Genomic DNA, 15,804 nt, shown 5'->3' on the forward strand with positions numbered 1-15,804 from the left:
TCAGATATTTCTCCTGCCCCACTCTCTCTTCTTCCGGGCCTTGAATCATGTGTACGTGACCCCGTCTTCAAGTTTACTTACGTTTCTCCTCAGCTCTGCCCAGGTTGCTGACGAGCTGAATTCTTCATCTCTAGTACCATGATTTTGGGGTTTTTTGTTCTTTTGTTTTCTGTAGCTTTTCCGTTTGATGACGTCTTTTAATAGAAAGTTTCCAGCTCTCTGATGAAATTTCCCACTCGTTCATGCATGTTGTTCATTTTTTGAAACGAAGTCCTTTAGTGTGTTCAGCATAGTTATTTTCAAGTCCTCGTGTGATAGTGCCAACATCTGGGTTATTTTCCAGTCTGGTTCCGATGATTATCTTGATGATAGATTGCCCCCTCTTTTTTATCTTATAATTTTTGACTGAACGTGAGACGTCACATCTAGAAACCAGCCTGGAGACGGGCCTGCTGCTGCGTCTGTCGGGCCGGCGGTGGGGCTTCAGGTTGATGTCATCAGGAGCGGAGCTGGGTTTGGGTTTTGCTGTTGCACCACAGGCCTCAGGTTCCTCCAGGGAGGCCTGCTGGTCCCTTGAGCCTTGAGAGGAGCCTGGCGTGGTCTTGCTTCACCTGTGGCACAGAGGGGTCTCCCTGCTCCGCTGACTCCTCCCTCCCTGGGAGACTGCTGTCACCTGTTGCGTGGTGATGCATGCGCGGTGAGGGTGGAGCGGTTCCCCGTCCTGCTGGTGCAGCCTCAGCTCTAGCCACAGGGTCGTGGGGGGCCTTTCTCAGCATCCCTGCCCCTTCCTTCCCCAGCAGCAGCTGACTCGGCTCAGGAGGGCTTTCTTGCCCCTTCCTTGGGGCCAGAGGGGTTTTGTTTTCATCTTCCCTGAGAAGCAGGGTATCTCTGCCTGTGACCTGGTGCCGGGAGGACTTTCCCCTCCTCCTCCAGAGGCATGAAGGCATTTCAGCCCCCAGAAACGGGGGGTTTTGCTTGAGCTCTGGGAGCACGAGCAATCTCGTCCCTCCCCCAGCGGGTTACGGGCTTTTTGCTTTGGATTGAGAGCAGGCTCCAGGGAAAGGCATGGGGTTTCCAGCCTCACCCCCAGGGGCAGCTGCCTCACCCCTGTGCCACCTGTGCAGACTCTCTCCAGCCTCCCCGCCTGTGGAAGGGAGCTCGGGAACGAGGACACAGGCCCCCTGTGTCTGGGCTCCGGGCTGACGGCTGACTGACGCACACTCAGCCTGTGGGGATGTGTTCATCCCAGCCGATCTCTTCTACCTGCTTGTATGGCAGCCACCTCTCCCGCGGGCTCTGCCACGGCTGAGACAGTTCACGTGCCCTGTGTCCTCAGAGGGGCAGGTCCGTCTTGGAATTCGGTTCACCTGGTGGCCTTGCAGCTCAGCCCTCTGCTGGGCTCAAGAGCAGGCACAGCGGTGTGGGGTGTCGAGCTTCTTCTTGATGTTGTGGTGGGTCGTTGCTTCCTGCGTCCCAAGTGGACGCAGAAGCCCAGGTGGCTTCCAGAATCACAGCAGCAGGTGTCAGCAGCCAGGACCTGCCCAAGTGTTTCCCGCAGTGAGGAGTTCTGGTTCCGTAAGATGAATTGTGACATACTTCCCATGCCTTTTCGTCTTTCAGTTATCTCAGCTGTGTCCTGAAGAAAATTTGGAGAAATTCATTCCTTGCTTAGCTGGCCCAGATGCATTCTATGTAGAGCGAAACCACATGGATCTGGAAGCGGACCTGAGGTAATGCTCGTCACCCCACCCAAGGCCACGGCCAGCGGCCCCCCCTGTGGCGCTGTGGCCGCCGATGGCCCTGTGCAGTGCGGGCCGCCGCCGATGGCCCTGTGCAGTGCGGGTGGGGCCCGACGTGAGCTGCCTATAGGCATCTGAGGGGCTCCTCAGGTGACATGCGGTCTGGATGGTTCAGGTCTCCTGTTTGCCTCTAGGGGTTTTCATCAGTTATGGAGAATTTGAAGGATTTTAATAATCTAGGCATGATTTTGAGAATATACAAGTGAAGGAATTTCAAAGTGTATGCCACCATTTAATGTAATTTTGACAGTCTTAATGAAATAAAATCTGCTTCTGTCCTATAGTTGAAAGGATAAAATGAGGACCTAATAAAAAGTCTCTTGGGCCCGGTGGCTCTGGACCCTTGATGACGTCCTGGCGCGTTGGTCTTGTACGTGCGCACAGAGGGCCCCGGGGACTGGGGCCAACATCAGAGTGCCACACAGCAGCTGTGACGGCCCCAGCTGTGCTCATGGCCCGGGTCGTGGGCCCTGAGAGACTCAATTCATACAGCGTAGTACAGTGTAAATAAGGAAAAGGGGCACCAGGAAACAGTATGAATCATACCAAGAATGAAACTGAATAAAGCAGGAAGAATATAGGTTAAGGCACTTCTGTTTAGTTTTTCTCTGCTATATATATCTCTTAATTGAAAGTTAAAATTTCTCTGCCAGTTACTTTTTGGTAACACGTTTTGATGCTGATAAAACCGCTCTGTTTCATTTCTAGGTATTTGGCTTCATTACCTTCTCACATATTAAAAAATGACCATGTTAAGAAATTTTTCAGCACTTCATCTCCCACCCAACAGCTTCAAAGTCCAGGTGAGTTTGTAAAACATAATTCAATAAAAGTAGAAACATTTTTATGGTCTGTAAATAAATTATATCTATTTTAACTTGTAGGTCCTGGCAACCCTTCCCTGTCTAAAGTCGGTACCATGATGGGCGTGTCTGGAAGGTGAGACTTCTACCATGTAACCAACACATTTCCAGTCAGCCTTGTTACAGAGCTTACTTTTCATTTTGTGTAAATAGTTGTTTCTAGAGTTAAGTCACTCTTGATCTTAGTCTTGAATAATAATATTGAGAGAAGAATTGGATAGAGATAATCCACTTTTTGATTTCTTTAAAAAAAAAAAAAAAGTGGTTCTCAGAGCCCCTGGAATTAAAATTCCCAAAGACCCTTATTGCAAATGCCAGTTTCTGGGCCCTGCACATTCTAGGAAACCAAAATTTCTGAGAATCTTCATTTTTACAAGCTCCTGGGGGAGTGATTAAGCCCACGAAGGGCCAGAGTCGCTGCTCTGGAGGCCCCTCTGCCAGCGCAGGGCCCGACAGTGATGGTGGCAGTGCGCGGGTGACAGACAGACTGCACATCTGGACTGACAGCCAGCATTAAGATGGGCTAACATCACAGACGGTGTGTGCACGCGTGCGCGCGCACACACACACACGGTTCTGTGAGTTCTAGTCAGGTAATGAGGTCTTTGAAGGTGCTGACTTTCTTCACCCTCTGCCTGGAGTGTGTAAACATGTAATATGTCAGTTTGCAGTTTAGTGTGGAAGGGGCAGGGACAGAGGGTGATGCTTTGGTCCTTCAGCTTTCTAGAATTTACTTTTCAAAAAAAAAATTTAATTTGAATATTAAAGATTTTGGAGTTTTAATATATGATTATCAGTATCATCCTGTGATAGAAGCAACAGAAAGAAACTAGTCAGCAAAGCCACAAGTCTGGTGGTGACACACAGACGTGTACATATACATAACATGTACACAGGTACAAGCGCAGCATCTAGATGGGTACATACACGTCCGTGCACGCACATGTCCACGCCTTCAGACGTTCACCCCAGGGTGGTGGTGGCTGTAGCTCTGGCGCCAGCAGTGGACGTGGCTGCAGATGCAGTCCAGGCTGTAGGAGCTGGTCCTCGGTGGAGGCCGTGGTCTTTTGAAAACTACCTGTCTGCTGTCCTCGCAGGCCTGTGTGCGGAGTGGCCGGCATCCCGTCGTCTCAGGGCGGCGCCCAGCATCACGTGCAGCACTCGGCCAGCACGTCCGCCTTGCCCCACTGCTCGCACGCGGGGGGTGCAGGCTCAGCTCTGGCCTACCGGACCCCGATGGACAGCTCGCCCGCTATCTTGATGCCTTCCAGCCTGCAGGCCCCGCAGACCCAGGAGCAAAATGGGATTTTAGACTGGCTTCGGAAACTGCGTTTGCACAAGTACTACCCCGTCTTCAAACAGCTCACGATGGAGAAGGTACGTTGGTTGCTAGCAGGCAGCAAGAGCGTGCTTGTTGTCTCAGGTAACCCGTCAATTTCTTTGGACCTCATTCCTAGAGGAACTGAGTTGGGTTTCTGCAGCGTGTGTGTCGTGGAGGCCATACCACCTGGTCCTTAACACCTGCAGATGCGTGTCCCCGCAAGTCCTGTGAGCTTGCTGGAGGGGCCGCGGATTTGAATTTGGAGGCGACCTGCAGCTGAAGCAAAAACTGGATCACAGTTGTCTGTAAACAGCTTTCTTAGGATAGTTTGGGGTCTTCCCAAACGAGACACTCACTGTCTGTGACTGAGGGCTATGTCTCCAGCAGCCCTTCAGTGGGTAGAGGTAGTGAATTGTGGGCCCCGCGTCCCCCTTTCTTAGACGCCCCTCAGCGTAGCCTTTTACAAGAGCCCAGTGCAAAAGGGTTGTCTGATGACCTGCCTTCATGTAGGCTCTTAGAGCTAAAGGAATAGATGAATTTATGTCTTTCAAGAAATCCTACATAGCAGTTATCTTTTACAATACAGTTTTGACAAGGAGCATTTTTTCACTGTTAAAAAAATTCTGAAATTTCTTAAGTTTCAGTGTCAATGGTAAAAGTAAATTGGACCTGTATGTGATGTTTGAACTCTGAGCTCCCCCTGCTGGATAAAGTGACTTGGTGCCTTTTATCTCTGCAAACGTTTCGTTTGTCCAAAAATCTGCAATTGAAGAATCTCGAAATCAAGCTTTTACTGCTAATAAAAAATACATTTTAAGTAAATTTTCAATACTCTCAGTTTAGGATTCACAAGTCTTAAAAACAACAGATTTTACTAACCTTGGTCATGATCAGTTTAAAAAGTTTTAGCGTAATGTATGAGTTGAAAAGGCTAAGATCACAAATCATGTTATGGACCGTTGTGAGAACCAAGTATCATCTTTTTTCTTAGTATGAGGCCAGTGAGTTAGGGCGCCGTTCAGTTTGGATGGCATCTACTTTTCTGGATCATTGGCTACCCAACAAAGTTGCTGTTGTCCCTAAAATGACCATGATCTCAAGAAAAAAGAGCCACTAAAGAAGACTGCTCCTGTCGCTGGCGGGAGAGCCCCGGGAGGGGAGACACTTCCACCAGCTGCATCTCTGCAGCAGTTGAGACGCAGACACTGTTTCAGTCTCCTGCCCGCATAGCACGGACCTTCCAGGTGCCCAGTCTTCACCCACCTGTCACTCGGACGCCTGTGCTGAAGGCTCAGTGGGCACAGCCCGTGACCCTCAGACGCACAATGAGCGTCTTATATTTTGGACCCTGGACACCAAGTCATTTAGCAAGTAAATGTTTGACAGCGATCCCCAGTCTTTTATTATCTACTTAAGTTTGATCTGTTTACATATCCTAGAGGTAGAATACATTTATGAAATTAAACTCCAAGTTCTTTGTCTTCAGAATCCTAATTAATTCTCACACTTTGTAATTTGTTTCTTCTGTGGAAGTTTCTGAGCCTTACGGAAGAAGATCTAAATAAATTTGAATCCCTCACCATGGGAGCAAAGAAGAAGCTCAAGACTCAGCTGGAGTTGGAGAAGTGAGTGTGAGATTGTTTACAGAATGTGTCTTCATTTTAGTTTCTAACATGCGGAACAGACGCTAGGACTTATTACTGCTGATTGCTTATCAAACCTTAATTAATGCTCTTAAGATTCTACAAATGTGGCTTTGGTTTGCTAGGAAGGACCCTTTAGAGTGAATCTGAGAAGTCAGAATGCATTATCTTCCACCCTGGAGATTATTTTGGCAGAAATCAGCCTTCTTAAGTAGAGACTGAAACACGGAGAGGCCCTGCATTAAGTAGAGACTGAAACACGGAGAGGCTCTGCATTAAGCAGAGACTGAAACACGGAGAGGCTCTGCAGCAGAACTGAACGCTCGCTTGTTGCTGTGCTTTCCTGTCGCACAGGGAGAAGTCAGAGAAACGGTGCCTGAACCCCTCGGCCCCTCCCCCAGTCAGCAGCAGCGGAGTGGCCCGCGTTCCCCCCACCAGCCACGTGGGGCCTGTGCAGCCGGTGCGAAGCAGCCATGCTGCAGGTGGGTGGGGCCGGGCGCGCCTGGACCTGGGACCCTTCGGAGGAGGGCCAGGCCACAGGTCACGCCCCTTTTCCCTTTCTGTTTTCTAGTGCTTAGAGTTACTTTTCATTATTTTAGTTTATTTTATTTTTAAATTAATTAATTTAACTTTTGGCTGCGTTGGGTCTTTGTTGCTGTGCGTGGGCTTTCTCTAGTTGCGGCGAGTGGGGGCCACTCTTCATTGTGGTGTGCAGGCTTCTCATTGCAGTGGCTTCTCTTGTTGCAGAGCATGGGCTCTAGGTTCGTGGGCTCAGTAGTTGGGGCGCACGGGCTTAGTTGCTCCACGGTATGTGGGATCTTAGTTCCCTGACCAGGGCTTGAACCCGTGTCCCCTGCATTGGCAGGTGGATTCTTGACCACTGAGCCACCACGGAAGTCCCAAAATTGGGACTTTGCTGTTTCCATTTTCTCATACTTAAGAGTTACTTTTCATTATTTTAGCTTTTATAGTTTCTGCGACAGGAAAATAGAAGGGACGTTTGTGTTAGAAGCTGGAGACTGGTGACTCGCCTGAAGTGGTTTGGGCAAAAGCATTAGACCCAGAAACTGCTCTGGTGAAAGGGAGAGAGTAGGAAGTATGCAAAATAGATGACAGCCTCGCCCCCGCCCCCGCCCCACCACGGCAGGTGTGGAGGCGGCTTCAGGCCGTTGCCCTGCAGGTCCATCCTGAAGTCCCTGATGCCACGCCACCAGCCTTCCTCCTCTTCTCCCTGCCGTCCTCTCCTCGGCAGGAGGGGGAGGGTCATGGTAACAGCTGTTCTGCTGTTTTCCTCATGCACTAGAAATATCAAGAGTGACAGTGAACCAGGAAGAAAAAATGTCAGTGCATCTTTTCAGTGCTTGTTTGACTGAAAAGGTCTTATGTCCCCGTCCTCAGGAAACGGAGGTGTCTGTCTGTGGAGTGTGCTTGTTGTAGCACCCGGTGGTTTGGGGGTCCTTTTCCTGTCCTGCAGCGTCTGCGTGGGGAGGCTGAGAGCACGGCCACGTGTGCGTCCGCCGCCTGGCGAACTTGTGAGCCTCAGCCCTGTATGAATAGGGACAGGATAGAAAATGAGCCCGATAGGCATGCATGCGGGTGGGAGAGCGCGCGGTCGGCGCCGGCTGGCACAGCCCCCGTCGGCATCCCGTGGCTCGCGGACCTTGGTGCCACCTCCGGGCTGTCACCTGTGCCTTCTCCGCAGCGCTGCGGGTGGAGGTGGCGCAGCCCCCGCACCAGACGGCCCGGGAAGGCAGCTCCTCTGAATGTTCCAGCTCCTCGCCCAGCCCGATGGGCGTGCAGGCCCGGGAAGAGAGCTCGGACAGCGCGGAGGAGAACGACAGACGTAAGCACGCCCCGTGTGGCTCGCGCTGTGCTGCCCCGCCCTGGTCTGCGGAAGCTGTGCTGACGCTGTTTCCACCTCTCTAGGTGTGGAGATCCACTTGGAGGGCTCTGACAAGGAGAAGCCTGTGATGCTGCTGAACCATTTCACTTCAAGTTCCGCCAGGCCCACAGCCCAGGTCCTCCCCGTGCAGAACGAAGCAGGCTCCAATCCGTCGGGCCACCACCCGCTGCCCCCGCAGATGATGACGGCGGCCTCGCACATCGCGCCCATCCGGATGCTGAACTCCGTGCACAAGGCGGAGAGGGGGGGCGCGGACATGAAGCTCCTCTCGTCCTCTGTGCACTCGCTGCTGTCTCTCGAGGAGCGCAGTAAAGTCTCTGGACCAAGAAGCGGCATCAAAGTGGACAAGAACTTTGGCAGCACCATGATGGACATGCTACCCGCGTCCACCCCCCATCAGCCCATGCAGGTCCTTTCTGGACTCACCGAGAGCAGCTCTGTGTCGCCCACCGTCTCCTTTGGTCCCCGCACCAAAGTCGTCCACGCGTCCGCCCTCGACAGGGTGATGAAGCCGGCACAGCAGCCGGCCCTGGTGGTGGAGACCAGCACTGCTGCCGCAGGGACGTCCAGCACCGTCTTCCATGTGGCTCGGCCACCCATCAAACTTCTGGTGTCTTCATCTGTCCCTGCAGACTCTGCCGTGTCTGGGCAAACGTCCTGTTCCGGCAACGTGCAAATAAGCGTGCCCCCTGCCATAATAAACCCTCGGACTGCTCTGTACACAGCCAACACCAAAGCTGCCTTCTCTGCGATGAGCAGTGTGCCCGTGGGCCCGCTGCAGGGCAGCTTCTGCGCAAACAGCAACACTGCCTCTGCCGGTAGCCACCCTGCCACGTCCTTTGCAAACATGGCCACCGTGCCCAGCTGCCCCGCCCCCAGCTCCAGCCCCGCACTCTCCTCGGTCCCCGAAAGCAGCTTCTATAGCAGCAGTGGCGGCGGCGGCGGCGGCGGCGGCGGCGGCGGCGGTGGTGGTGGCGGCTCCCCCGGAAACCTCCCCGCCTCGGCCCAGAACCACCACCACCACCACCATCATCAGCAGCAGCCGGCGCCCCAGCAGCCCGCGCCTGCCCCGCCCCCCGGCTGCGTCGTGTGCACGTCCTGCGGCTGCAGCGGGAGCTGCGGCTCGAGCGGCCTAACTGTCAGCTACGCCAACTACTTCCAGCACCCGTTCTCGGGGCCGTCCGTCTTCCCCTTCCCGTTCCTGCCGTTCAGTCCCATGTGCGGCAGTGGCTACGTGGGCGCCCAGCAGTACGGCGGCGGCGCCTTCCCGGTCGTGCACTCGCCCTACAGCAGCGGCGTGGGCCCCGAGCCCGTGCTGGGCGGCCAGTCGGCCTTCACCGTCCCGCCCGTGCAGAACTTCATGGGGGCGGCGGGCGTCTACCAGGCCCAGGGCTTGGTGGGTAGTAGCAACGGCTCCAGTCACAAAAAGAGCGGGAATCTGTCGTGTTACAACTGTGGGGCCACCGGTCACCGCGCTCAGGACTGCAAGCAGCCGTCCATGGACTTCAACCGGCAAGGTAAAGGCCCCCGAGGTGGAGAGCTCCAGACAGGAGCGTCCTTTCTGTGAAAGTAATAGTCAACTTCCTTTTTTTTTTAAAGCAAGCAAGAAGTGGTTTTTCAAATGCTCTCTGAAAAGGCACGAAACTCTTGATGGGCTGTGCAGCCCCCAGAAGGTCTGCTTTGGTTCTGAGACTGTCTCTGTGATTTCAGCCTGCTTCTCATTTTGGAGTGTGGCTAGCTGGCTGTGGCCCAGTGGCTCCTTGGTCTGTTATTTTTGTGCCACGTGACTGGGGAGGAAGCATGGGTGATTTAGTGCCACCGCCGCCGGTGTTTAACTGAGAACCGAGGGCGTGGCATGTGAGTTCAGGCGCTACAGGTGGAACTCGCTGTCCCCGCTTCTCTTCCCCCGTCTAGAGTGGCAGTGGCCATGGCCGTGGGCGTTGTGTGGCGGCTACGTGGTGTTTTCACTCTCTGTGCTGCATCTTCTTCCTTCCCCCTTTGCTACTCTTTCTTGTCTCCTTTAGTCAAGTGTGTGTCTGCTGTCGTTACCACACCAGGTTTGTTCTTGCTGTTTTCCTTGGAAAGATTAGGCTGGGCCTTGGGAAAACGGGTCCCAGCCTGCGACTGCTCACTGTGCGACCTTGGATAGTCAGCCACTTGCTTTCTGGAGACTTTTGAGGGTTGTTCCAGACCTGCCTGTGCCCCTTAGTCACCTGGAGAGCTTTACAGACAACTTGGAATCAGGTCTGGTGGCAGGTGGAGTGACTGTGGGCTGTGGGCCCCCCCTCCCCCGTTGATAGAGGTGGTGCTGCGTCTCCTGACGCAGCGAGCCCGGAGGCCTGTGGTGGCGGCCAGGCCTCCCTTGCCCTGTCCCAAGGAAGGGGGCCAATTCTGTGCTGTCTGAGCTCCCAAAGAATGAAGAAACAGACTGGGAACTCTTCAGTCTTTTTCACCCCTTCTCTGATTTGATAAACTTGTTAAGATAACGTGCAGTTTGCGGGGTGGAGCCAGGGGAGCTGGGAGTGGTCAGAACAGGTGGTCTGGATTTCCAGCACCCAGATCTTGACCAGTGACTCTGGAAATAACTTTGGACAGATCATGGCAGTAATTCTATGGTGATTCAAATTTGATCTCTTTTTTTCCCTCTCTAGGTACGTTTAGGTTGAAATATGCCCCTCCAGCAGAGAGTCTGGACTCCACAGATTGATATTTTTCTCTGGCAACAGAACACTATTAAGCCATGGAGACCTAAGGAAAATTAAATACAAAACTGAGAAGTCTAGTTGCTGTTGAGCTCAATATTTTTAATCCAAAGGTGCTTTACTTTACTAGACTGGATAGAAAACCTAGCGTAGGAATGCATCAAACTCAGTTTTATTGCCAAAATCCTAGACGGGAGCTTGATGTCAGGACTGGCCTAGTGGGTATCTCCACTGTGGGTGAAAGTTGGCCACCTCCACCCTTGGTTGCAATGCAGAGACCTCCCGTCTCCTGAAGAGCATTGCCGTAATTGGTCCTTCTAGGCTCACACGTAATTCCAGGGCAGCTACGTGAGGTTGGAATCGAGAACTGAAGGTCGGAGTTCTCCAAGTGGAGTTCTACCAGTCGGACTCTTGACACCCCTGGTGAGGGAAAATGTCGCCTTTGTTCTGTTCTGTTCTGTTCTGTTTCGTTCTTAAAGTGGTTAGGCACTAATCTCTGGGCTTTTTAAGGATTGCACTACTGAAGAATGTAAACCGATGTCCATCTCTGCAGTTCTGGGAGACAAACTCCCTGAGACCAGTCAGTGCAAGACGCTCAGAGAATCCGTTCTTAGAGTCCGCACCAGCAGGCTACACGATTTAGTACACAACAGAGATTTTAGTATTTCCTTCCCTCCTTAAAAGCACTTGTAGCAGTTTCAGGGTTTTTTTTTTCTTTTTTTTTTTCCTGCAAATAAATTTAAACTACATTATTAAATAGAAATAGTTACTTGCAACAACTTAATTTCTAAAAGGGTCCAAGTCCCAGAGAATCCCTAGTAGTCAAAGCTTTGAGGACACCTTCCTTCCCAGCCCTTCCGAGCTTTGAGTCCTGTCGTCTTCCACCACGAAGGAACTCTGGCAGAGACGCGATAGCGGCACACCTCGTGAGCGGCACTCATGGATGCTGCACGTCCTTAGCCAAGTTTGCAAGTTCTTTTATCTCCCATGGACTTCCCAAGGACCCCAAGGCTCACTGCTAATGGATTCACACTTGAGACAGACATTTCAACAACAATAATACAGTCCTATAATCTCTGAGCAAACGATTGGAAATTTTCTCCTGTCAACTTCTTTTGTATTAGGCTGTGTATCAATAGTTAGTTCCGTTAAAAATTACCTGGAAAACTACAATAGAAAGTGGTAAGACTCTGAAAGAGAATACACTGACAGGACAGAGCTACAAGATCTGCAGAAGTCTAGTTTTACCAAGGTGGGAAATCAAGTCCACCACACAGCTCTCAATTTCACCCCACTGCAATGAGAGCTTTTGGTCCGAAAGTTAGGGACTTAAAGCTTCCAGGCTAAAGGGAATTTTCTGCTCAAACAATATTGTTTTAAATGCTAAAGCCTTCAATATTAAAATATTGATTGGTAAGGTCTTGCCCAGGGATTTTCCAGTTGAATATTTATTTAAAAAAAGAAAATCACAATACTCAGACCACTCTTAAAATGGGACAATCAGCCTCATGTAAAATTGGTGTAAATCAAAAGAATACCCTAGAATTTGAGGCATTGTGATGTAAGGCTTCAAATTTTGAGATCAGTTTCCTGCTTCATGGAAACTAAAGCAGAAAGTTGTTACATTTTTTTAATGAAAGGCTTTTAGTAGAGTTTTTAAGAGTTTTATTTTAGTAGAGTTTTATTTCTATGCAATGCAGAATTGACAGACCTCTGTATTCTTCTCTCTCTTCCTGGTACACAGTATTACATACAGTTTTGAAGTAATGATGATGCTTACAACAGCATTTTGGGGGAATGTTACATTGATCTCTTAAATTATAAACACTACAAAATGTCAAAATTACGAGAACTGACACAACTTTGCCTTAAAGAGTACTAGACTGGAACTTGTCATATTATGTTTAAGGAAGACTTAGAGTGTTCGCTGATGTTTACGATTTTACTATTTCCGAAGGCCCTTACGGTGGCCTGGATGTGTGCTGAAAGCCAAACTTTTAAACTTTTTGGTTTTTTAAACAAAGAACTATTTTAAATAAATCCTATTTCAACACAGTGAAACTGTTGAAAGCCGTCTCATGACAAAAGAAAAAATCATATTTAGGTTTTTTGTTTTAGTGGTCAGTATTGGGGAATGAAAGTGTGTCTGTTGTTACCCTTATAACTGTTTTGATAAATATTAGAGGCTAGCGTTAAATACGACAAAAAATTAAAACGAACTTCAATTTGAAGTATGACATTCAAATTGAGGGAAATAAGTTCAGACATTGTGTGGCTGTGTTCCAGTCATCAGAGGTCTTAGAGGAACTTCCAGCTGTCTTTGAAAGTGCATGTGCAGAGTGACGTCTCCAGTGAGGCCGTTCCGAGTTGAGAGTGGTAAAACGTAAATGTGAGACACCAGGACACAGAGCATTCAGCTGCCGCTCCGTGAGACCTCTTCCCAAGTGAGTCCCATACTTGAACTTGGGAATATTTGCTAGCAGTATTCTCTGATGAAATTTCTCTCCAGAAGCAACCACAGTCAGTGAGCCTAAAGAACATTTGGCATTTCCTCAGAGGACGTCCTCATCAGCTAGAAACACAGATCAGACTGACCCTTGCAACTACTTATTTTCCTGAAATTGTGGGCTCAGTTTCCAAATGCTGTGGCAACCAGGTAGGTGTGGCACCAGCCACTTTGCTCTGTGTAGTCTGTCATATTTTAAAGTTTCTAACCCCATTTTTTATCTCCAAGAATGGGGAAAGTGGAATGTACAGATTGAAGTAGAATACAACGTTGGGATAAAACACTAATCTTTTTTTTTTTTTAAAGCAGAACACTCAATTTTCTACCTTATTTTCTAATTTTTATTTTATGATTATATTGAACATTGGAAAGTGTATAAATGTTAAAAACTTCTAATTGCTAAAGAGCACTGAGAAAATGGGAGCTAGCACTTAGAATAATAAAGAAAAAGCTATTTTCTTGAAAGCAGACATGTGATTGGGTATTTTAAAAAACCAGCATCATTTATAATCTCCAAAAAATTACACGAGTCAGCTTGTTAATACAGTAGTTAGTAGGTTCAGTATTTTAATTCACTATTTAGAATTCTAGGTCCTTTATCGCAAGAAGTCCACCTAGCTAGTTACACGGCACACTGCGTATGGAGCTGCATAGCGGGTAGTAACTTTGCCTGACATTATGCAGCTGTAATGCGTTCCTGTTTGAGCACAGGCTGACCGAGGCTTGCATCTGTCCACTCACTGCAGTGTTGCTAGTGAGCACTTGCTGAGCAGGAAGTGGGCCACGCCCTCCTCGCTCCCTGTCGTCGTCACTCCTCCTGCTTCCGTGGTGGCTTATTTGATGCCTTGCTAGTTTTACACACTGATAACTGATGGCGTTACGTGTTGAAGTCTTAAAGGTTGTAAGGGAAACCCTGACCCTGCTCAGCTCGACCACCCGTCCCAGTGGATGGGCCTGTGGAACCTGAGCGGGTTGGCCGTCCTTTCCAAAGTGCAGATGACTCCCAATGAATGAGGCAGGGGACATTTAAAGCCATGGGTTCTGAAGAGGCTCCATTACTGAAAAGCCCCGAGGTTCTGAATCAAAGTGAGTTATCTTTAATCAACACTCGCAAACTATGTACTGTGCTGGTTGAGGCCAAAGGTCAATGTTACTACACTGTTATTGGAGGGAGGGGTGCGCCTGCCAGGTCACCCCGGTGTTAAGAAGCCCCTCACATGCGTAAAGTTCTTAGATGCACAAAGACAGGCTTTGGTACTGAAACTGAAGACCTCGTGTACACTCAAGAATCTTCCCAGCTTCTATTGGACATATTTTCTTTTTAGGAATGAAGGAAAATTCTCCCATTTTTGAGCCATTCTTTTATGTCAATTCTACAAAATTGCATGTAACTTTATAAATATTTTTAAAAGATATAGTTTTGTAAATATTTAATATTCTGCTAATTTGATTTTGAATTGTAAATGTCAAGTATTCTGTTTTTGGGGTTTTTATGTTTTATTATACTTTGTTAAAAAGGAAAAATTGTACATTTTTAGAATGTTTTTATGAGTCAATTTAATGTACTGAAAATAAAAATTAAAAAAAAGAAAGAGCAGTCTCTTTTTATTAGGTCTTTGTCTCATAGAGTATGAAGCACACAGCCTTTCACATCACGATCCTCCAAACTAGGGAGTCTGACCTTTCCGCCTTCTTCCCAGCCTTGCAAAAGGGACACCTGGTCTTAAATCCATTTTCTGTCACGTTTCCTAGGTGTTTAAAAAATGTCCTTGCTGTGAATAGAAATGTGAATTGATTGGGGGTTGGATTAAAGATGTTCCAGCTCTCAGGTACCCGTGAACAATCAAGGTTATTAGCATTACTAGATCAAGTATCATTTGGACGTTTCCAAACTCATGATGAATGTGCCCTGCCGCCTAAGGCCACGTCCTCTCTGGACTTGGGCTGGTGCTGTGCTCGCCCAGGACTACGGTGCTGTCCTGAGCAGTGCCAGGCCCCAGAGGGAGAATTCTGGGGCTTTTTCCCCAGCAGGAGTCCCCATTTTCTCTTGGTCTTGTCGTCAGACCTGTCGTCACCCGGAGGAAAACGTGCACACGGTTCTCGGACTAGTCAGGGCCCCTGTCAGGTAAGTAGCATCAGGTGACACAGCTGGCCACTCCTGGCACCTGCTAGCAGCCCCTCTTGTTTGGTCACTTCCAGGGCCTCTGAGGGTGGAGGGCATGTGCGCATCTGCTGTTTGTACTGTACGCGGCTCCCCACACGGCCACCTCAGGTCCCATGTGCCGCACAACGCCCCACACACTCAGTACTTTTCGTGTTACACGTCTGTTCATTTAGATCAGGTTTTCAAGTGCCTGTTTCCACAAAACACCTAGGTCGCTCCCCCATCCCGTCTCCCCGTACTTCGTGGCACATCTGTACCTTTAAGAGAATTGAGTTTTTTGAAGTCAGTCAGGACCTTGACCAATGCGAGCGAGCGAGGCGCTTATGACAAGGCAGAGACCTTCAGAGGTGGGTGTCCCTCCACCCTGGCACAGTGAAACCAGCCTCAGCACTCCTCATTGGAAAGGATATGACCCACTTGGCTGTGGATGGTATAGACTGCAAGTCTCAAATGCTGATCCATTAAAGTGAACGTTGATGACAGTTTTTAGTTGTGCCTTTATTCACCTTAGTTCGTTAAAAATGTACTTGTTTTAAAGATCCTATAAATAGGGTAACCACCCACTAATGTGGGATATAAGTAAGTCACCCCTCTCAGCGTGGTACTTTTGTCTTTAAAAAGCATAGTTTCTTAAAGGAATCTTATCGGTCACATAGTAGTTACAAGAATGTCAGATATAATGATGTATACAATCTAAACAAGACAGGCTAATTAAGAATTTACATAATGTAAAAATATACATATGAAAAGTTAGCCACGTGGACAGATGCATGCATCGGGAAGAGTAGTTGAGATCGGGGTTGAGGGCCCATATGCGGTAATGTTGCTTTTTCTTCCTCAGTTACGATAAGTAACTGCCACTCACTGATACAAGTTGTCCACACACACGTCTAAATGCACAAG

General features: G+C 49.2%; 1 protein-coding gene across 1 annotated transcript in view; it reads left to right on the plus strand.

Moving 5' to 3' along the window:
* ZCCHC14 (zinc finger CCHC-type containing 14) overlaps positions 1-14,329 on the plus strand; it is a 59,327-nt gene extending 44,998 nt beyond the window's left edge. Inside the window, exons 5-13 of the mRNA XM_019934968.3 lie at positions 1,621-1,730; positions 2,508-2,602; positions 2,684-2,738; positions 3,760-4,039; positions 5,517-5,608; positions 5,981-6,108; positions 7,329-7,469; positions 7,553-9,046; positions 10,181-14,329. Of these exons, the coding sequence (XP_019790527.2) occupies positions 1,621-1,730; positions 2,508-2,602; positions 2,684-2,738; positions 3,760-4,039; positions 5,517-5,608; positions 5,981-6,108; positions 7,329-7,469; positions 7,553-9,046; positions 10,181-10,236 (2,451 nt within the window). The 3' untranslated portion in view covers positions 10,237-14,329. The remainder of the gene's footprint in view (positions 1-1,620; positions 1,731-2,507; positions 2,603-2,683; positions 2,739-3,759; positions 4,040-5,516; positions 5,609-5,980; positions 6,109-7,328; positions 7,470-7,552; positions 9,047-10,180) is intronic.
* Positions 14,330-15,804: the final 1,475 nt, after the last annotated feature.

This window comes from Tursiops truncatus, chromosome 19 (assembly GCF_011762595.2).
Source record: "Tursiops truncatus isolate mTurTru1 chromosome 19, mTurTru1.mat.Y, whole genome shotgun sequence".
Lineage (NCBI taxonomy): Eukaryota > Metazoa > Chordata > Mammalia > Artiodactyla > Delphinidae > Tursiops > Tursiops truncatus.